Source organism: Porites lutea, chromosome 2 (assembly GCF_958299795.1).
Source record: "Porites lutea chromosome 2, jaPorLute2.1, whole genome shotgun sequence".
In the NCBI taxonomy this organism is placed as follows: Eukaryota; Metazoa; Cnidaria; class Anthozoa; order Scleractinia; family Poritidae; genus Porites; species Porites lutea.
In genome coordinates this window covers 37409842-37431624 of record NC_133202.1, presented here as the reverse complement: position 1 = coordinate 37431624, position 21783 = coordinate 37409842, and the positions used below count along the sequence as shown (strand labels likewise).

The window sequence follows — 21783 nt, the reverse complement described above, 5'->3', positions numbered from 1 at the left end:
GGGCTAAAATGACCCTCTGAAAAACTTAATAATGGAGTTTTTTCAGCATAGAAATTGTTGATCTGGGTAGGTTACAAAATTTTTTCTTGAGTGATGTTAGTTTATTTGAGAGAGTTGAAGTCCTTGCTACCATACGATAGTGATTATGCTGTATTTTTATTAAAGACTCCTTAATACCCAATTTTCCTCCTTCTGATTACAAAGTGTCAACAAGACGCTTCAGAGCGCACACTTCGGCGTCGTGGTTGTGGAACTGATTAATTGTATATGCAGAGGAATAGTAAGAAATGAAATATGGTAAGAGAAAGGTGTTAATTTGTGAAATTATGGGATTTGTCAGGATATTCTGAAAAGAGCCACATCCAAGAGGCCTACTTGCCAAAAACTAGCATTTCGGGACATATTGTCTCTGAGATATTAGCCCAGTTATGCTCTGATGACTCCGTATAAATCCTTCTAAATTTGACTTGGGTTTAAACATTTAGACCTAAGTCAAACATGAGGTTACTGGCGGTGAATAACAACTGTAACAAAACAAACAGTGAAAAAAGGATTCTCTATTTTTGTTAGTCACATCAGGCTTCAAAAACAGCATAGCAGTCTCATGTACTTATTAAGGATATGTAAGGCATGGGTAAGGAGTCAATTACGTTAAGCATGGAATTGGCTAAAACTCAATGTTACGAGTTCGAATGCTTTGAGGATAATCATTCACTGACTATCAGCAGGTAGGGATGTCGGATTAACACAAGGAAGTTAAATACCAAAAGAACATAGCCTTTACAGAGCTTTAAAACACAGCATCCGCCAACACAAACTTGACTTGAACTTAAGCAAAACTAAACAGCCTCTTCCAACGGTAAAAAACTCTTACTTGAACTTCTTTAACTTCAGATATCTTACGGCTTCCGCCAACTTGTAAACACAAAACTTGAAAATCGACCTTCGTCGCCCTTGACTAAACACAGCAGTTCAGCTCGTGGGAAAAAACTTATTTCGTCAAAAGAACTCGCTTGGAACCAACAGAAAAATACGTTTTTTATTGACCATGCACTAAACAAGCGAATAGTAGTAGCTTTTCGACATATTTTATGATTTCAGTAACAGACGCAAATCTGCTGACTCATGCTGAAATGTAAACATGCCCTAATTAATTATTCATGAATAATCCAAAAACGTAGAGAACGTTCGAGGAAGTCACTCAACGCACGAAAGCAATTTTACTACGTAACACTCAACAAAGACAAAATGTCTTTGTGTAGCATTTTGTAACTCTAAATTCATCATAAAACAGTTCGAAAGGAGGGCTCACTCGTGAAATGTTTTTCAACACTCGAAGAGAAATTTCGTGTCTCTGCGCGGCCACGTAATATCCTCTATTTATTCCTGGAGTAAATTAAAGACTAAACTCGAAGTGATCTCAAGATATCACGAAGTAGTTCGGTCTCATTTCGTGAAATAGCCGAAACAAGCCGAAAAGTCACGAACTTGCAGGCCCAATCTTGTCCCGAAACTAGTGCATCATTTAATAACTATTTTTCATATCTCGATCTACCTTGGGTCGCAGCGCAATCGGCTTATCCCTCAACATAGCGTCTCCTCTGATCTGACGGGTCACACAGGTGAGTCGGTTCAAATCCCGGGAAAGCCAAAATAATAATTCTTTCTTCCTTTAAAAATTTTGAATAAATAAAAGAAATCAAAGTGATCTCGAGATATCTCGAACTATTCGGTTCTCACTTTGTCAAATAGCCGAATAAAACCGAAAACCCACAGACTTGCGTGCCCAATCTTGTCAAAAAAAGTCAACTTTGATACATTCCTGAGCGTCGCGAATCCTTTACTTCGCGCTCCGCCGAAGTAAAAAGGGACTGATCCATATATAAATACTAAAGTAAAATAAACAATAACCTCATACACCATTTTATTTTTGATAATGATGAGATCTCATCATTAATTTTTATGACGTTAACTCCGCGATCATGATGATGTCACCTCCCCCTCCTCCCGGACGATGTTAGATTTCTATTTTTAGATGATTATCTCATCATTTTTGATGACATCACCCTTAGAGGTATTGTGATGTCAGTTGCTCACTGTTTCTTGTCGCAGAAACCTTTTTTATCTCCACTAACGCGTGGCCAAGCAAATGAGGCCTGAATACTGTACAAAATCACACCCACCCTGGTCTCCTTGGGTGGCTTACAGGACGTCACCGGCCCAAAGTAAACCATTCTAATTAGAAACATTTGCTACACAGCAATTATTCACATTAGCCAAATATGCAATTGCAAATGGCCAAAGCAAATCCCATGTCCGTGCAGTAATAATAACAAAAAAAAAAAAACAATGTTATCCTGTTTCACGAAAATTCGTGTGACCATCAAGGGAAATAGAACTAACTACAAAGTAAGTTTTGGTATTTCCATCAAATTTTAAGATCGTAACTTAACGACCTTAACCCCATACAATCACCATATTTTTTTACTATTGATACTGAGGTACTAATAATATACTTTCACAGTGCTGCCTGGGTACCTGTGACATGATTTGGACAAAATAGCCGTCTTTTCTTATCGGTTTCCTCTCTAATTCTGTTGAGATCACCTCGCGCGTATAAACTAAAACAATTATTATTTTCGGTTAATAGTGGGCTTAAGAATATTTACCTCGATTTCATGATCAAAGAATAATTATTACTAGTAGTAATCAAAGATTAATAAGTGCGTTCGAAGTTCAATGAATTTAGCTAAAATCATACAAAAACAGAGGAGGAAATTAGTTGAGAGATTAAATGAGAAAGACGAAGTATTTAAAGAGCAACATGAACAATAGCAACTTTAATAGTGAAACCCAAATATGTAACCAAAGATGTTTATCTACTTAGTTACAATGTAGTTTAGATACTGATTGTGGGAGACTAACTTTTGTAACAGTAACATGAATGATAGTAACTTGAATAGTTACAAGGGATTGGTTAGTTGCAAGGGAAAATGTAACAAAACATGTTAGTCTACTCAGTATCTTGAAAAACTGAAAATGATAGAGTAGATTTTATAACAACAACATGAGGCTATGATGAAGTTCAAAATGCTATGAAAATTAGATTTTTCCATGTCTAAACGTTTCGTGTCTGTGTGTCATAGCATTGTTTAACAATTTTTCTTAACTTAACAGTAACCTGGATGATACTAACTCGATTAGTCACAAGGTAAAATGCAATAATTAAAACATGTCAATCTACTCATTTACAATGTAGTTCAAATACTAAATGAGTGAGACTAATTTTTGTAACGGTAACATGAATAATAGTAAATTGAATAGTTTCAAGAAAGTTATGAAGTTGGTAATGCTATGAAACTTTTTGCAATGTTTAAAAGTTCTGGTGTTTGCATGTCATACCATAGTTTAACAAAAAAATTTTAATAGTAACATGAATAGTAACTTGAATAGTTGCATGGGATTGGTTAGTTGCAAGAGAAAATGTAAAAAAACATGTCAATCTACTCAGTATCTTGAAAAACTGAAAGAGATAGACTAAATTTTATAACAAGAACTGGAACATGAAGCTGTGATGAAGTTCAAAATGCTATGAAACTTAGATTTTTTTCCATGTCTAAATATTTCGTGTTTGTGTGTCATAGCATTGTTTAACTATTTTTCTTATCTTAACAGTAACCAGGGCCGGGTTGTTCAAAGCGCGATTAAGCAAACCCAGGGTTAGCGTCAATTTTTATTCCAGTTAAATTAATAACCAAAAGAGATTTTCTTAAGGATTCTTGCTCTTTAGTTTTATTTTTCGATTTGACTTCATGTGCAGCTTATAATTAGCTTTTGAAATCTTTTTAAACAAAAGAGATTAAATCTTTGATTAAGCTTTAATCGTGGGTTAGCAGTAATCGTCTTTTGAACAACTGGGCCCTGGATGATACTAACTCGATTAGTCACAAGGTAAAATGCAATAATTAAAACATGAGAATCTACTCATTTACAATGTAGTTTAGATACTAAATGAGCGAGACTAATTTTTCTAACAGTAACATGAATAATAGTAAATGGAATAGTTTCAAGAAAGTTTAATATGAAATTCAAAAATTAAGTGCTATAAAAGTTTTTGCGATATCTAAAAGTTTTAGTGTTTGTATCTCATAGCATGAATTATTAGTAACTTAAATAGTTACTAGAGATTGGTTTGTTACAAAGGAAAATGCAACAAAACATGTTAAATGGCAATTTTTTCAATGTCCACAAGTTTTCGCGTTTGCGTGTCAAAGCATACTTTAACTGTGTCTAGGTTTAAGACAGCCTCTGTGATTTCCTCCTCTGTTGTTTCATTTGCAATTAAGTGACAAATTGAAAACAACTTTGGCACTGCTTCTTGATAAACCTGTAGCTGAAGCTTCTGCAGTGGTTGTTTGGAGTTTTGGATATGGATCTTGAGTGTCCACTTTACACTGCAGCTGGTTGCCTTTTGTGTTACTTTGCAGTTATCGCAGACTGCAATTTTTCCCTTGATTGTAACTTTTTTTGAACATGAACAACAACAGTTGTATTTGGTGACACTGCTTATTCCTAGTATTTCTCCAATGGTTTCTGTTGTTGTTGAGATGTCACTGACTTCAGGTAATGTTTGTTTGAAGGGTTCAGCGTCCTTGATGGTGTATAAATTATCTTGTTTTGGTGTGTTCAAGTATCTTTGATTCTGAGATACTTTCATTCTCAAGTTGTTGAAGAAATAGGTGGACTGTGGTGTGACGCTGTCAACATGCTCACCCCAGAAAATAACTTTTATGTAACCAGATGGATCAACTATATAGCCTTCCTGTTTTTTGACAGGAGAGTGAGTGTGATATGAATGACACAGTTGTATGCATTGGCCACAGCTTGCATTATGATGTTATCACACCATGTGCCTTGTTTTGACATTTGTTGAATATAGTTATTCCAGTGATCATTAGAAATGCTTTCAATATACAATTCTGGGTAACTCTGTAAATGGCCAATTCCAGCCATACGAATTTCAAGATGCAAGTCAGCAGTCCTATACAGTTGGTGCGAAACTGATTTAAAGAAACAATCTCCAAATCCACCTACATCATGTGGTATAAGTCCTATGAGACGAAGCCTTTCAGTTAAACAATCCCATGGTAAATCATGACTAACAGCATTCTCAGGAGACATACCTCCATTTAATTTTGAATTATCATTATGAGTTTGAGGAAAGCTTTTTCCACCAGAATTCATTAAATCTGCCACACGGATATGTGTTTGTCTACAGTTACATGTAGAATAGTTATCTGTTGTTGTAAATTTTCTTTTCTGTATGTTCATGTAAAAAACAAATTTACTATAATAATGATCATTGGTATACCAGAATTTCCAGGTGTTGTAATTTCTACATAAATTAGTGATAAAAGAACTGTCTGGAAGATGTTGTCTTACAAAAGACTTGATTCTATTCCTAGACTTCGTATTACTTAGTGCCTTTAGAATTATTTTAACAGGAACGCGAGATGGTTCCCTGTCCCTTTTCCTCTGACAATTCACTCTTTTCTTACGAACTTCAACATTTTCAGAAATAGTTACACTATGATTTTCAATTTTCTCAGAAGAATAACTTGTCAAAGCCTTATCATGATCTTGTGAACTACAATCACCACTTATCAGCCCGGTAACCATTTGACTTTTGTCACTTTTCATTTGGCGCAATGGCCATCGAGCAGAATGACTCGGTTTATTTGCTTTGTGACCACAACGGGTCATTTGGCGCAATGGCCACCGAGTACAATGACTCGGTTTGTTTGGTTTGTATTTGTGACCGCTATGGGTCAAAGCACAATGGCTTGGTAGATTTGCTTTGAGACAACTTTGTGTCAGAGTTATCGGTTGATTTGCTTTGTTGTTCGGCAAATTCGAGGACATCAATTCAAAGCAGGAGAGCAGCGAAGGTCTTCGGTTTGTTGTAGTTCGGACAACGCCGACATCGGGCTTTCTACATGCTCTTGGAGTACTAAAAAGTTTCCTGGTAAGGCTTTGACAAGTTGAAGCGATGAACTTTTTAAGAAACATCGCATGAAGTTTGAGAAAAATAAATGAACTTACCGAATAATCCAAAGATATCCACGGAGGCGACACGGACGCACGAGCAGCTTGCACTCGCACGAGGTATAGTTGCGTGCGCACTCGCACGAGGTATAGTTGCTTGCGCATAAAAATAGTTGTGTGCGCATGTCCACCAGGTGAGCCCGCAATTTCTTTGGCCGGCTATTGGGCTTAAAATTCGTGCGCGCGCTTAATAATTATTCAAAATGGCGCAGATTTTGAACATCGCCCGTCCAAGTAACCAAAAATCTCGAATCTTCACGCCTGGTATGCACAGGTATCCCATCGACCACAGGATCCCCAAAGATTACGAAGCGTTCTCCTAACGTCGAACGCAATAAATACACAGCACGTGATATTATTTTCCTGTGGTGCCTACTCTAGAAATAACTGGTTTTGCGGGATGGAAACAAGGCTAAATCAAATCTTAAGTAGGTGCTCCCATGACAATTGTTAGCTGCAAACTAGAATCTAAGATAGTTTCAAGTGAGCACTTGATTCAAGTGTTCTTGAAAATCTTTGAAGCCATGTTTTCTACGAGGTCTGTCGAGGTCAAACGGTCTTCAATCTAAAAGACATTCTTACTAACTAAGGCAGCCAAGGCAGTGAAGTTTTTCCTGAATTTTCAGGTACATTTTGCACTCTATGGCCAAGACAATTACGTTTTTGAAAAGGAATTTATGTATTTTTAAATGTTTCATAGACGTTTTATAAATTTTTCTCTTCGGCGTTAAAGAAAAATTACAAAATGTGCACCGATTTGAGATGGATTTTGTGCTGAATTTTGCCATTCAGTTAATTTCAGTTGCGAGAACGGATCCACGATCGAGATAGTGTTTTCCGAATTGCTTTAAGGGATTAACTTTTTGGATTTTGAATGAAAATTTTCAAGAAACGGCTTCTCTGTCTATTGTTTTGAGTTTGTTCATTCATAAAATTAGCTCAAAACACGATCGTTACTACAACATCCAAGCTGAATTTAAGCTTAAATGCTTCTCGCATTCACTACACGCATCACTTTTTGCGAAGATGTCAGGTTCAGGTTTTGGACACTTTTCGATACGCAGCTAATCAATTTTATTCGAAAATATTTTGTACTGTTTATTCTAGACTTTTAATATACGAATTTTAAAAGCCTATTTGCATTTTAAGTTTACTGTGCAGAGGGTCAACGAGGCATCATTTTTTGAAGTGACAACTTCAAGAAGTTGCGAGGACGTCAAAGGCTTTCATAATGTTACGTTTGGCCCGGGTAGTAAGGCAACAATATCCTGCTCAGTGTTTCGGTAAGATTCGTGGTTTCAATTTTCGAAAGCTCTCTCGGCTTTCGGGAGTTTTTCACCCGTTTGTCGGCCATTCTTTTAAGCGGGCGCGGGAACCTGAAGAAAGACTACGTCACGTTGTTTACGACGTTTGATTGGTCAGTTATCTCTTCTTCTCGTTCCCAATATGGTACTTTCGAAAATGAATAATCACGAGCATCGGACAAAGCAAACATCTGAGAGTTACAAGTTTCAAGTAAGTACATTAACTGCCCCAACACACTCAAAGCAGGTTCCCTGGACACTTAAGACTAGTGTGGAGCCAAAAAATGTTATAGTGAGTCATAAGGTCCACATTGAGACGGAACTGATCTACTTATTCCCGGAAAAGAACGAGAAGAATTTAAAAAATGGGTTAAACACGACAAGGCACGCGCAGATAACAACATTCATGTCAGTCCCGTATTATTCGTTAGCACATTAATAATATACACGAAAAAATTACTCAATTCTGATTGGCTGAGAAAGGAGTGCAGTTCCTCTGTAACACGAGTGCAAATTACAAATGGTCTCTGATTGGCTGAAAACACAAAAGAAACGACCAAGAACCAATCAGATTAGAGCTGTTTTAACAACAAATTTAAGAAAATGGCTACGATTTTCAGCAAACAACGATATTTTGTAAGCAAAACAACAATAGAAAAGTTAAAAAAATATTCCAAAAACCCAAACACAGTAAAAAGTACGTCTTTCTGGCTAAGTCTATTGAAAATTCGGTGCTAAGAGAAAAATACAGTCAAAAAGATCGAGGAAAATGAGGCAGAGAAACTAAATAAGCTACTTATAACAGACTACGCTGAAGTAAAAAATAAAGAACAAAAACCGTGGCAACCACACGCAAGCCATGACAGCTACACTTTCCAGGCATTTAAACGAACAAGGATACAAGTTTTCCATGATAACAACAGGGATTTCAAGTCACGTACGTTATTTGTTGGAGGAGAAAGGTGTCTGTTGTCGTGCGAAGACCTCTATTAAAACATCCATGCGATGGTCTGTTTCTTTCTACCTCAGTAGCAAAGGAAACCGAAAATTTAAACATCTGGTTCAAATTAAACCAATGGGCGAAAAAATCAGAACTAACATAATGAAATTATCCGTAGCTGGTACTAGCCTTAAAGAAAGTGAGAAAAAAAGTTTACGAGTCATAGTGCACGATAAACTACAGTCAGCAAGCTGAAGAAAGCAAAGATTGTAACTTCGGAATATATCGCCAATGTCACAGGCCACAGAGGTTTAAATTCGTCAACGACTACGATGAAGCCGACGAAGAAGAGCGATGATGACTCTTTCTTGCAATATCCGAGTGAAATAATGAAAACCCCAGCGCTAAGAAAGAGCAAATATTATATCAATACTGGCAGTTTCCGACATTACAACAACTGTGGCTCCACTCACCCATCGATGGCAGCGTCGAAAGGAAACAAATTGCCTCCTTCATTTTCGGGTTTTAAATCTCAAAAATTTCTCCATGAATCATACTATGAATCATACAGCTATGATGGGGTCTCAGGAATAGACGATGATGAACAGTCGTTAAACAACTCAGCAAGTATCTTTCATCTTTGGCTGCTCGAAGCGTTCTGATTTCAAAACGGCAGTATACTCCTTGTGAACGCCGAGCTCTCATAATCGAGCATAAATTTAAAAACACTTACTTTTGCTGATTATTGTAAACCGAGTTATCTTTAACAGGCTGGTGACCATGTAAAATCAATCCTTGCACATTTCCAAGTTCTTAGCTGAATGATGTTGAAAGCGTTGGTCTTGAAAAAGTTTGAATTTGACAAAGGTAGTAGTCTGTTTCAGCCAATCAGTTGAATGAACTAAAAACGCGCGCTGTTAACATATGTTGTTGTAGTTGAGTTTTACGTGTATATTATTAATAAGTAATCACATGATTTTTCTCGTGCAATTTGGAATAAATAAACACTTGTAAATTTTACAAAGACCACAAAGTGCACTCGCCCTACGGGCTCGTGCACTTTTGTTGGTCTTTGGAAAATTTACTCGTGCTTATTTATTCCAAATTGCACTCGGAATCATGTGATTACCAATACTTAAAACTTTTTCTGTCTACTCTTGGATAAATTCTGCAAACTTCAGGGTGTTATCGTCAAAGAACATATTAATAATAGAAGAAGAAGAAGAAGAACCTTTATTAATTTATACCGCTCAGGGTAGCCCCTTCAGACGCAAAAAGCTGTCTGTTACCAATGGGAGCCCTGAGCAACAACGCACAAAAACACACTAAAACATATAAACATTACACTAATACAGGTAATAATATAAATAGAAAACTATTTTCAATTAAAAGATTAAAAGATGTAAAACACGAAATATCATTAAGATAATTCGTTAAAACGAGTGCAACCATAATAATAGAAGGATCTTTTTGCAATTTAAGTTCTCATAGCAGACGGATGTAAGAGGTTGCTTTGTCTAGTAGCGCGCGCATGGATTGTATTATTACGTTTAAAATATTGTTTAAAATACTGGGGACATTGACCTCGCAGGCATTTCTTAACGAGTTTAAAAACAGATTGACGTCGGCGCTCCTCCATAAATATCTTCTCTACATCTCTTTTTTGTTTTGTTTGGTTTCGACTGTGCCCTTTTACCCAAGGAAAAAAAAAGAAACGAAACGAAAGAGTAGTGAAAGAAAGAGGAAAAAACGGACAAGATGTGTTTACTTCGCTATTTGCTTTTAGCCTGTTGCTCTCCTCTAAATCGGTGCTTTGTTTGGTGTGTGTGTGTTTTTTTTGTTTTTTGGGGGGAGGGGGTTTGTTTTGTTTTGTTTTGTTTTTTGTTGTTGTTGTTGTTTTCTTTCTTTTGTCACTTTTTACTTGTATTTAATTTTCTGTTGTTGTTGTTGTTAAAATAAATAAATAAATAAAAAGTAAACGTTCAATCAGAATCATCCTCGTTAAAAAAAAGTTCTAATACACACAAAAAAAATTACTCAATTCTGATCGGCTCAGAAAGGAGTGCAGTTCTTCTGTAACACGAGTGCAAATTACAAATGGTTTCTGATTGGCTGAAAACACAGAAGAAACCAACAAGAACCAATCAGATTAGAGCTGTTTCTATAGCAACATATTGGCGGAAAATTTGAGATAAGACGGGGAGGAAAATGGCCGGGGTTTTCAGCAAACAAAGATTTGGTTTTTGAAGTGAAACAACGACTTAAGAGTTAGCAAATTATTCCAAAAACCCAAACACAGTAAAGAGTACGTCTTTCTAGCTGAATGTATGGAATACGTGGTGCAAACAGAAAAACATTGTCAACAAAATCGAGGAAAACGAGCCAGAAAAACTAAGCAAGCTACTTGAAATATTCTACTCTGAAGTAAAAAACAAAAACGGTGACAACTACAAGCCAGACAGGTTAAGGATGATGATAGCTGCGCTTGGTAGACCTTTAAATGAGCAAGGATACAAGTTTTCCATCATACTCGATAGGGAGTTCAACTCTTCCAAGCAAGTTTTAGAGGGGAAAGCTCGACAGCTTCGCCAATCCGATATGCAAACGTCCAAATAAAGCCAGATGTTTGACTGAAGAAGAAGAAGAAGAGGTGCTGTGGGGGGCAGAAAAATTTGGTTCCAAAACTCCAGAAGCGCTTATTTAATTTCTTCTATGTGGTGGCTTTTGAAGCAGTTCTTTGGTCTCCGCGGCCGTCAAGAACACCACGCAATGAAAATGGAAGATTCAGTTTTAATACTGAAGGTCCAACGACGACCAGACAGGGCGGAGTGCAGAGCAAGAACAGAGATTTTCAGCCACCTATGTTCTCAGTTGTATGAGAAAGGTGTCCGGGTGCTCTCCTCAAGCAGTTTGTCGAGCGACGACCACTAAACATGCGATCGTCTGGTCCATTCTACCTCAGTATCAAAAGAAAACGAAGACTGAATGACAACATCTGGCTCAAAACTCAACCAATGGGCGAAAACACCATTAGAAACATGATGAAAACAATTGTGGCGGGTACTAGCCTTGAAGAAAGTCACAAAAAGTTAACGAATCACAGTGCAAGAAAGACAACAGTCAGCAAGCTGAAGAAAGCAAACGTTGAACGCTCAGATATTGTGAAAGTCACAGGCCACAGAATCGTACAATCCCTTGAAGATTACGATGAAGCCGGCGAGAAAGAGCAACGACGACTCTCTAGTGCGATATCCAGACGAAATTATGAAAACCCCAGCGCTGAGAAAAAGCGAATGGCAGTTTTCCACATCACAACAACTGTGGCTCCACCCGCTCCTGTGAACATGAATGTGCCCGTACCACACACATTGCCGGCCCATCGATGACAGCGTCGAAAGAAAACCAATTTCCGCCATCATTTTCATGTTTTCAAGCTCAGATTTTCTCCGTGAATCCAACGGAACAGACCATGATGAAAACGTTCAACAACTGTCAAGTGTCTTTCATCATAAGCCGCTCAAAGCGAGCTCCTGAGATTTCAAAACGGCAGCCCAGTTCTTGTAAACGCAGAGCTTTTTTTTAACGAGGATGATTCTGATTGAACGTTTACTTTTTATTTATTTATTTATTTTAACAACAACAACAACAGCAAATTAAATACAAGTAAAAAGTGACAAAAGAAAGAAAACAACAACAACAAAAAACAAAACAAAACAAACCCCCTCCCCCCAAAAATAAAAAAAAATACACACACACCAAACAAAGCACCGATTAAGAGGAGAGCAACAGGCTAAAAGCAAATAGCGAAGTAAACACATCTTGTCCGTGTTTTCCTTTTTCTTTCACTACTCTTTCGTTTCTTTTTTTTTTCCTTGGGTAAAAGGGCACAGTCGAAACCAAACAAAACAAAAAAGAGATGTAGAGAAGATATTTATATCTAATTAAGTTTTGGAGACTCAGGTCAAAAGGCTTAGTTAAGGCAACAAGGGCTCCCATTTATTTTTGACAGTAGAGGCATTGTTTTCTATTTGATAAATGTGTTTCAAATAAAGCAAAAAGTTGTTTAAATTGGGGGGGAGGGGAGCGGGGGGGGGGGGGGTTCTTTTAAGCGACGAAGCCAGATATAGTGCTTGGCAATTAAGCAACAAAAATTGATTTGGAGTTTGTGTTTAGATCTATCTGGCCTCAGACCCAAAGCCGTATTTATGTGTAAATAATTATGTTCACCCAAAGAAAGTTGGCAAGACTGCATCCACTTAAAAAGACTATCCCAAAAATTTTTTGTTTTTTTCGCATCTCCAAAATAAGTGTATCAAGTTTTCTGTTTCCTTTAATATTACAAAAAGTGCACTTATCGTCTTCTCTAAGTCCGACTTTTTTTTTAAGCAACAGTTAGTTGGTAACCGGCGATGTAACAAGTTGAAGTTGGAAGTGATAAGTTTACTGCTCTTCAATTGTGCATTGAAAGGATGTTTGATAAGCGACTTTCCAATTAATAATTTCCTTTGGTGGAAGATTGATGTCTTTGCGCCACTTTTCTTGACATGAAATTGGCCTTTCACAGTTTTTTGACACAATTTCTTGGTAGATAAATTTAGATGGCCTTTGACTCACGAGAGATTTTGAAAAGGGATTTTCATACTTAGATTGGGTTTTGGTGTTTTGTCTTCGTAGACGATTGACTGCTGAGATTAATCCAAAGAAGGTTAGAGGTCGAACTTGCAAGTTATATTTAATCTGAAAAGCAGCAAGGGAAAAGAAATTGGAGGATTCATCGATTACATGTTTAACTTGCGTAATACCCTTAAGAAGCCAGTCTTTTTTTAAAAAAAGGCTTATTCTGAATTCCTATCAGAGAGTTTTGCCACAAAGGTGACGACAAAAGATGTTCTTCAGATACTATCGTTTCCCGGAAAAAAAAAATTCTGACCAAAACGTTTACTTTTGCTGATTATTATAAAGCGAGTTTTCTTAACATAAAGACCACAAAATTGTTGTTAGTCTTTGAAAAATTTACTCGTGCTTATTTATTCCAAATTGCACGAGAAAAATCACGTTATTACCTATACTAATACACCACTGGAGATGAGAATAGCACTAAATGGTTCAGTGGTGCCGCCGAATGTTATGTTACTTTCATTCTTTTATTCTCTCATTTCATGTAGTTTGTGTGAGCACGCACAATTTTATATGCGGGTGTACTCTATTGCTGCGATCCCCCACAGGTGAGCAACCCTCTAATCTGCCTGAGGTTGCCTTCGGTTCCATGGGGTTTAAATTAGTGGTTTTAAATTCGAGCAGTATCATTGTAAAAAAAAGAAGCATCTTCGACTTCGACTTCTTCTTCTTTTTAACCTGTTGTTGTGCACAAACATTACCTATACAATTTTTTCATGCCTGGATTAGATGTCTTTCAGCGGCGCCTGCTTGTACTGGTTAGTCCAAACATTTACATTTTAGCACAACTTGCACAGTGCATGTCTCCAAATACCAGACAGCTTTTAGTTTAAAGAACGACATGAAAAAAAGTGCACCCTAGAGTGCGTAGCAGACACTTGGAAGTAATGTGGGTACGACAAAAGAAAGTGGCAAGAGACGGAGACACGCGAGGGGAGAGGGAGCTCCCTCTTTCCCCGTGCGCCCGTATGACTTCCAAGCGCCGGCTACGCAAGTTAAGTGCACAAAAAAACGATAGCCTATCATGTCAAAGGAAGTGATACTTGAAAAAAGGGTAGTGGAATGTGGATAGAATTTTGTATCGAGGCTCAAATAAAATAAAATAAAATGTCTCTCTTTATGCCATGCTCTTCAAATGCTTACTATATCATCTTCTTTAAGAGTCTGCCTTACCCGATCTTCTTGCGTATCTGTAGAATGAAAGTGAGTCTCCGAAGTCCTCCCAGAAGACGAAGATTCTTCAGACTGCTTAGAAGCAACCTCAGTTGAATTAGCCTCTGGTCGATGCTCTCCTTGTGTTTCGCTGACGTACTTATTCTGCTGTTGATTTAGGGCGTCATTGTATGAAGCATTCTCCCGAGGAAGGTCTCCTTGGTCGTCCCTCGGCTGATCGGGAGAATCAACGCCCTAAGCAAAATTTGACCCTCATGTTAAAAATGCTTTTCAGAGGCAACGTATAAATCTTAATCTGGTGTGGACGACACTTTAGACCTCTTTTCTTAAAGTTCAGGGTTTTCAGTAGCAACTGAAAGTACCGGATGCAGAGGTTCAGCTGACGGAATTGCATCGCGGTAAATTTTTTAAAATTGAGTCTTTAAAATGCAATTTCCTTTGTTCCCTGGCCTGGAATTGGTTAACCAGGAAGGACGTTTAAGGGCTTAAAAAATGCTCACAAAATATGAAATATTTGATTTGATTTGGCAATTATAATTACCGTTTTGCCATTGTTCGTTTTTTAGTTGATTCCAAAACGAATTCCAGTCGGAAAGAGCGCACGAATTCTCGATGACAGATGGTTTACAGATTGTAATTTAAATGTCCAGTCCAGTTGTTGCATTAACTCATCAGAAAAATCAGTTTACTAAAGTTCTATCAATGAAAATCATTCTGATGCTTCTGGGCTGCTGTCAGCCTCATTTGAGGCTTTGCTTAATAAATGAAAAATAGAAACGATCCCCACTCACTTATTTCGTGAGTGAACTACCGGACGTTACATGAGAGAGAGAGAGCACATAGCTACTGAAAACATGTGGTTTCTTAGAAAAGTACGAAAGCCATTCTTAAAGCCGTTTATTAGTATTATCACGGTGATATCTCGCCAGTTGAAAAAGGAGAGATAGCGGGTTCAATTTTATACCTAACACTGGATGTTTTATTTCGAAGTACTTGACCATTGTAGCCAAAATTCGAGCCGTGGCAGTCACTTGTGCGGATGGGTCCGATCATCGGAGATGAAAGCGGTGGTTGTGCAAGGATCGCAGTAAGCCCTTCATTTCCTAATCTGCTGTACCGACTGTTTGCAGATCTTAACTGTCAGCCCACTTCCGGATTCTCTCTCAACTTTGTTCTTCTTTAGGGATAATTTTGACGGCGAAGTTTTTCTCTAAAAGTCTGCTGTAAAAGTCGTCGTCAGCTGCACGTACAAGACCGTAGTTCTCGACGGACAACTATTTTCTTCGTCAAGGGTCCATCTGTGACTCAAAAGTTATTTTTCGTTGTGCCAAAACATTTTCTAGTGCATGTTGTGCGTTGAAGGAATTTTAAAACAAGAAAAAGCATAAGGATGCTGGTTCGTTGATGGAAAGGTTCCTTCGATCAGGATGCAGGTTAAGTTAGAAACCATTTTTGTGATACCGGTAAGTTTTTTAACAATGTGATAGAGTAGGCAAAACAAAAAAAATTACACTGTCTGTAATCTTGCCTTAAGGCCACTTCTAGAATTTCTTAAATCAAATCAAATGTAAGAGAAATAAAGTGACCGAGGAGCTCAGCTCCGCCGGTGAAGACATTCTACAGTGTTTGTTCGGGACTTGGCTCGATCTTTCTGATCTTTCCACTGACCATGAACCAAAGGCTAGAAACAGAAACATTGCTTTCTTCAGGATTATTGTACTTTACTTCTTTGGTTTCTTTGTAAAGTTTCTATTTACCATTTACTTCGAGTATTGTACGTTTGTCTACTTTTGAAGCGAAAGAATTGATGTCTTTAGAAAATTTCCGCTTCGTTTATACATACAATTTACTCTTATGGAGATCGATAGTGACCTGTCACCGGTGTAACATTGTCTCCTCTCATAAATGTTTGACCTACACTAACCAAACGTTTTGAAGAATGAGCTTCAACAGAAAGTCAATAAAGTTTTTTGGGGGAATATTTCGAAACTGAGAGGCCATGTTTGTTTTATTTATGCTCGAACGTCGCGCGGATTTTAAACTCGCGCCATACTAGTGCTCAGGCTGCGCACGGCCAATTTACTCTACGGTGCCTCCTTAAGAGAGAGAGTTGCCTGTATATCGTACAGCCTCTCTCCTTGAGAATATGGGTGGCATCTTTCTATTCTAGTGAAATTATGACTATAAGGTTCTTTGCCTAAGTGAACGCGTCCCTAGATTTTATAAGCATGTTATTTCCTATTGGCAAAAATTACTGCAAACTCTCCTACGTAACAGCAAAGTGGTCATCTGGAACAATAGGAGATAATTGTTGACAAAAAAGTCAATTTATTTTCCATGGTGGCATCAAGCTGAAATTATTTCCATTGGAGACTTCATTTTGTTAAAAGAAAGATCTTGCTTCTGTCGTTTAATTCGCTTTCCGAAAAATTTGAACAAAATTTCAATTTCCTACATTGCTACAGTATCCTTTCACCCATTCCGCCCTCCTGGAGAAAGCTGCTACTTTCTAACAAGCTTCCTCAAAGTGTGCTCTGTGACCCAATTACTGATGAGCTTAAATGCAAAGCTGTATACAAAAAGCTAATATTTCTAGAAACGTTGCCTCCGACGACCACTGCAGAATAGAAACTAATAGAGTATGGAATATAAAAGAACAACCTCGGTAGGATTTACCTTTTACACTTAATGTCACTAAGGAAATTTAAATTATTAAGGTTAAAGTACAAGATTATTCATGGTATTCTAGGCACTAATAGCTTATTATATAAACTGAAGAAAGTGCCCACTTCGCCCTTTCTATATCCATACTATTTGGCACTTGTTTATAGAATGTACTGGAGCCAGCTCTTTCTGGGCAGATTTCCAAGACAGGTTTAGTTACCACAGTGCTTTCAAATTTAGATGTATTATATGGTACATTTCACTCTTCTTGTCACTGTTTAGCCCTGAACCATCTTATTATTTAGGAAAGTACTTTCCAGAGAGCCTTTAGTTTTAAGGTCGACATGAAAAAAAAAAAAAAAAATGTGCACAGTAGTCTGCATAGCAGACAATTGGAAGTAATGTGGGTGCGACAAACGAACGTGGCACGTGACGGAGACACGCGAGGGGAGACGGAGCTCCCTCTTTCCTCGTGACCCCGTTCTTTCTTGCTCCCGTATGACTTCCAAGTACCTGCTACGCAGGTTTAAAAGTGCACAGAAAAACGATAGTCTGTCATGTAAAAGGAAGTGATACTTGAAACAAGATTGGTGGAAAGTGAAAAACGTTTTGTATTGAGGCTCAAATGAGCGCAAAATGTCTTATTTTATCTCATGGTCTTCAAATGCTTATTATATCATCTTCTGTAAGAGTCTGCCTTACCCGATTTCCTTGCGTATATGTAGAATGAAAGTGAGTCTCCGAAGTCCGCCCAGAAGACGAGGATTCTTCAAACTGCTCAGAGGCTGCGTCAGTTGCATTAGCCTCTTGTCGATGCTCTCCTTGTGTTTCACTGACGTTCTCATTCTGCTGTTGATTTAGGGAGTCACTGAAGGAAGCATTCTCTGGAGGAAAGTCGCCTGGGTCGTCCCTCGGCTGATCGGGAGAATCAACGACCTAAGCAAAATTGGACTCTCATTTTAAATGCTTCTTAAAGGCAACGTTAAAATCTTAATTTGATGTTTCCTAAAGTCACTTTACAACTACAACTAGTTTAATGTACACGATACAACCACTTCGCGCAGTATTTAGAGTTACTGTAGCCTGTTTCAGTCGTTCAGATAGTAGAGTGAACAAAAAACCTGATGATGGAGAGAAGGAGAGGGAGGGAGAGAGGAGGATACGCTTGTGGGATATACTTTTCAAAACGTCTTTTCGCCCACTAACTCAGGAGTGGAGCAAATGGAATTCTACGCACTGTCATAGAACATACATGTAGAGAAACGGAAACCTAAGACCCTTCGCCGGTGCCTCCTCTCCCCTTTATAAAACCCAACAAAGAAATATGCAAAAAAATAACCATCTTTCATTGCTGTATTGTCTCTGTTGTTTTCTATGTTGATTGGAAGTGTTCTAAAGTTATTCCTTTCTTCAAACAAGAGGAATGTGATTACTTAAATAACTGTCGTGATTCGTGCAGTGGTGTAACCTGTCTCAGGCGTTCAGATAGTAGACTAAAAAAAAAAAAGAACAAAAAAAAAAACGAAGAAAAAGAAGGAAATGTAGAGATGAGGGAACGCCTGTGGGATAACGTTTCCCATGTCGCTTTCATTTTTACTTGATCGCTAAATCGGCCAAAAAACAAACGACCACGCCAATTTGTCCTCCAGGGTTGGCTGAGGTAAAGTTGACCTACTAGTGTTATATTTCGTGTTCCTGTGCATTTTAGCCAAAACCATGCCATAATACTCGATTCATTATTTACATCCGACAAAAGTACAGGGTGTCTCAAAAGTTTGTTCCTCTAATTTCATGAGCTAAAACTTTTTGATTATTTTGACATGAAATTTCTAAAAGATGTTTATTGCTCTATTGAGTATATGTCTTCAAAAGTTCAGTAACTGGCATGGCTCCTTTGTATTTTTCTTTTATCACACTCTGTAGCAGTTGTAGCATTGAGTGGAGTAAGTCATGTGGCGTGAAAAGCCCCAGATGATTCATTTTAAGCATTTTTATCACCTGGTAAGCAGGAGCCACTTCGAGCCCCCAAATATATAATTTTTTATTTTGGGCATTGATCCAAGAAAAGATAATATTCAATTCGGCCCCTTTCCACAGTGAGGTTTCTGTACTTCTTTACAAATTTGATAAGCCAGTAGATCGATGTATACATGCTTATGCCCTCACGTAGCTGAGTGTTTTTTGTTGAGAAGGCTTATCTTTCGTGATATTTACAAAAACAAGATAGGAGTTCGAGCAATTCGGGCTGCAAAATACAAAAAAGTATGGCGGGAAAATTTACTCACCATTCGTGTGAAAGTACACAAATCAAATAGTCGAGTCAAAAGATGGCACAGCAAGTGTGAATTATTAAAAACATTGAAAGACACAACTTTTGGAAAAACTATTTGCGTATCAAGTCTAATCGTACTGCAATACAGACTTATAAAGTAGAGGAACGAACTTTAGGGATACCCTGTAAACCAGCCAAAAAAGTAAACCAGACCATTTTTCACGGATGAGCACAGTTAACCCAGGCTTTGTGATAGCGCACAGTACGCATGCTGTGAAATTACACTGTTGCTATCAAGTACTGTTACGATCTTAAAATTTGTAGGAAATATAACAAAAAACTAAATTAAAGTGAAACTTACTCTGCAATTATTTGTTGTGGTTGCTACTGCTAAAAAGGAAGTTACGTGAATTCAAATTCAAATTCAACTCAAATTCTCCTTCCATATTTTTAGCAATTAATGAATTCGGCTTTCGTAGGATATGAAAAATTAAGCAGATCGAGGAGGGTGTTATTGGCCGAGGTGGAACATCCTCCGAGATCTGCTTAATTCTTCATATCCTACGAAAGCCGAATTCATTAATTGCGTTATTATTCATTCAAAATAATTCCTAGTTTAAAAACATAGCTAAAAAACACGCTTTCTTGCATCGATGTTAAGCTCATCTTCGATAGTGTACGTTTAGGTTTGTCCAGCTCCGCAAATATTCTCCAAATAGCAGATATCGCCCTCCGAGTTGTCTTCTTGCTGTTTTTACCATGTTTTTAGCTATTATTTCGCCTAGTTCCAGCTGTAGTTCTTACTCTTGAAACGAGTGAAATGTCCACCATTTTTTTTTCACAACCAAAACAACTCAACCTCGTCCCCAGGTCTTCTCGGTAACGGTGCCTTAACCTGTAGCGAGCTGCATTTTTGACGTCATTTCCTCGTTAAACACAAAATTCTTCCAAATTTGGTCATCAGTAACTGGTTATGGCGAATTATGCGTGTGCTTTTAGCCAATTAGAATTGGGGAAATATTTTGAATGAATAATAATTAACAATTATTCTTTGAAATCGAGGTGAATAGTTGCTCATTAATTACCGAGCCGCAAAAAGCGGCGAGGTATATATTCCTAAAGCCACCATGCACCTCGATTTCAAAGAATAATTGTTTCAGAAAATACACACAAAGTGATCTCAACAAAATCAGAGAGGAAACCATTAAAAAGTATGATTTGATTGACAGATCAAATCACGCCAAAGTTAAAAAAAAAGATCTTTGTAGAATTTTCACAAGCTTATCACTTCGCAAACAACAGCGTAATGGCTTTAATGGAACCGTTAAAAGTTTGAATTGTTTCCTTACCCGAGAAGAAAAGAAGAGCTTTGTTGTTTTCTGTTGACTCGCCAAGTTTATAGCCGAAAACGTTTGTTGTGTCGTTCTTCGCATGAAGTGCTGACAAAATGGCGGCTCGGTTGCTCGAGGTCAGACGTCGTCTTCATGTAGCATTCTTTATCTTATTTACTGGAAACGAAGAATTTCTGCAAACATTTGCTTTCAAATTTTTTTGTTATAAACGAACTTCGATTTTTGGGCCAAATTCAGCTCTTGTTAGGAAACGCTGAGTTCACTAAACGGCCTCTTCTGCCCGAATAAATGGGAGTTGTAAACAATCCATCGACCACAAAACTCAGTTACAGTAAATGGAAAAACGTTGTTTTGAATCCTTCGAAGTCTTTTCTTGCCTAAAAAAAGTCAAGTCTAGGATTTTGTCGACTTTTAAAAGATCGTTCTCTAAAAAAATTGGAAAAACATCGAGCTCACACATTATCCACTCGCTAGGAGGTGAATATTGTTGAATAGTCCGAGATAGCGAACCAATCAGATTTCTTAAACCACCAAGATCACTGAGTGTGTATATACTAAAATAAAATATAAAAGGTAGGCTACAAGCGATGAAATCTCAGCGCTTCCTTTCCAAAACCTTTCTCTCCAACAGTAAATAAGTACACAAGGTTCGAAGAAATAGGACTACTTCAGGTATAGTAACCAAATATGAAGCTTCCCCTGGTAGCACTTTAAACTAAACTAATTGCAGATTAAGTTTCATTGACTTTTCTTTAGTATTCCCAAGAAATTTTAGGATCTTCACTTACCCTATACAAACACTGTACTTTTTTCAATATCGGTATTGAGGTACTAATTAACAATTAGTTCATGCGTCAGCGTGTGTATGTCGAGATATTGAGCACGCGGGAAGTTTGGAGAGCACGAAAGAGGCGTAAGAGTTGCACGAGGCGCAGCCGAGTGCAACTCTAGCCTCTTTCGTGCTCTCCAAACTTCCTAAGTGCTCAACATCTCGACATACGCACAGCTGCAGCATGAACTAATTGTTTTATGACATTATCAAAGCGATCAATGCATTAGTTAACTTAAAATTTTATTATTGTAGGGCGCGCTCAAAGCAGTACGCGTCAATGTTTACGTGAGTATATTTTTCCTCACGGTTAAGCTTATGTTTTTATCCTGAAACTGAGAAAAAATGTACTCAAAAATGATTGTAAAATCCATATTAGGGGGCCAGAAAACTATTAATTCACTAAAAAATTGTTATTGAGAGAAAACGACTTTGCAAAGAATGATCTCACGCTATAGCCCGCACAG

The 21783-nt window shown here is 37.7% G+C and overlaps 2 protein-coding genes across 2 annotated transcripts in view; both read right to left on the bottom strand.

Annotated features, from left to right (window-relative positions):
• Nucleotides 1-15252, bottom strand: part of LOC140926153 (uncharacterized) — a 43971-nt gene extending 28719 nt beyond the window's left edge. The window contains exons 1-2 of the mRNA XM_073375941.1: nucleotides 15193-15252; nucleotides 14200-14433 (exon numbers count right to left, since the gene is read on the bottom strand). Coding sequence (XP_073232042.1) covers nucleotides 14200-14433; nucleotides 15193-15252 — 294 coding nt within the window. The remainder of the gene's footprint in view (nucleotides 1-14199; nucleotides 14434-15192) is intronic.
• Nucleotides 15253-17523: 2271 nt separating this feature from the next.
• LOC140926152 (uncharacterized) overlaps nucleotides 17524-21783 on the bottom strand; it is a 31439-nt gene continuing 27179 nt past the window's right edge. The window contains exon 5 of the mRNA XM_073375939.1: nucleotides 17524-17799. Coding sequence (XP_073232040.1) covers nucleotides 17524-17799 — 276 coding nt within the window. The remainder of the gene's footprint in view (nucleotides 17800-21783) is intronic.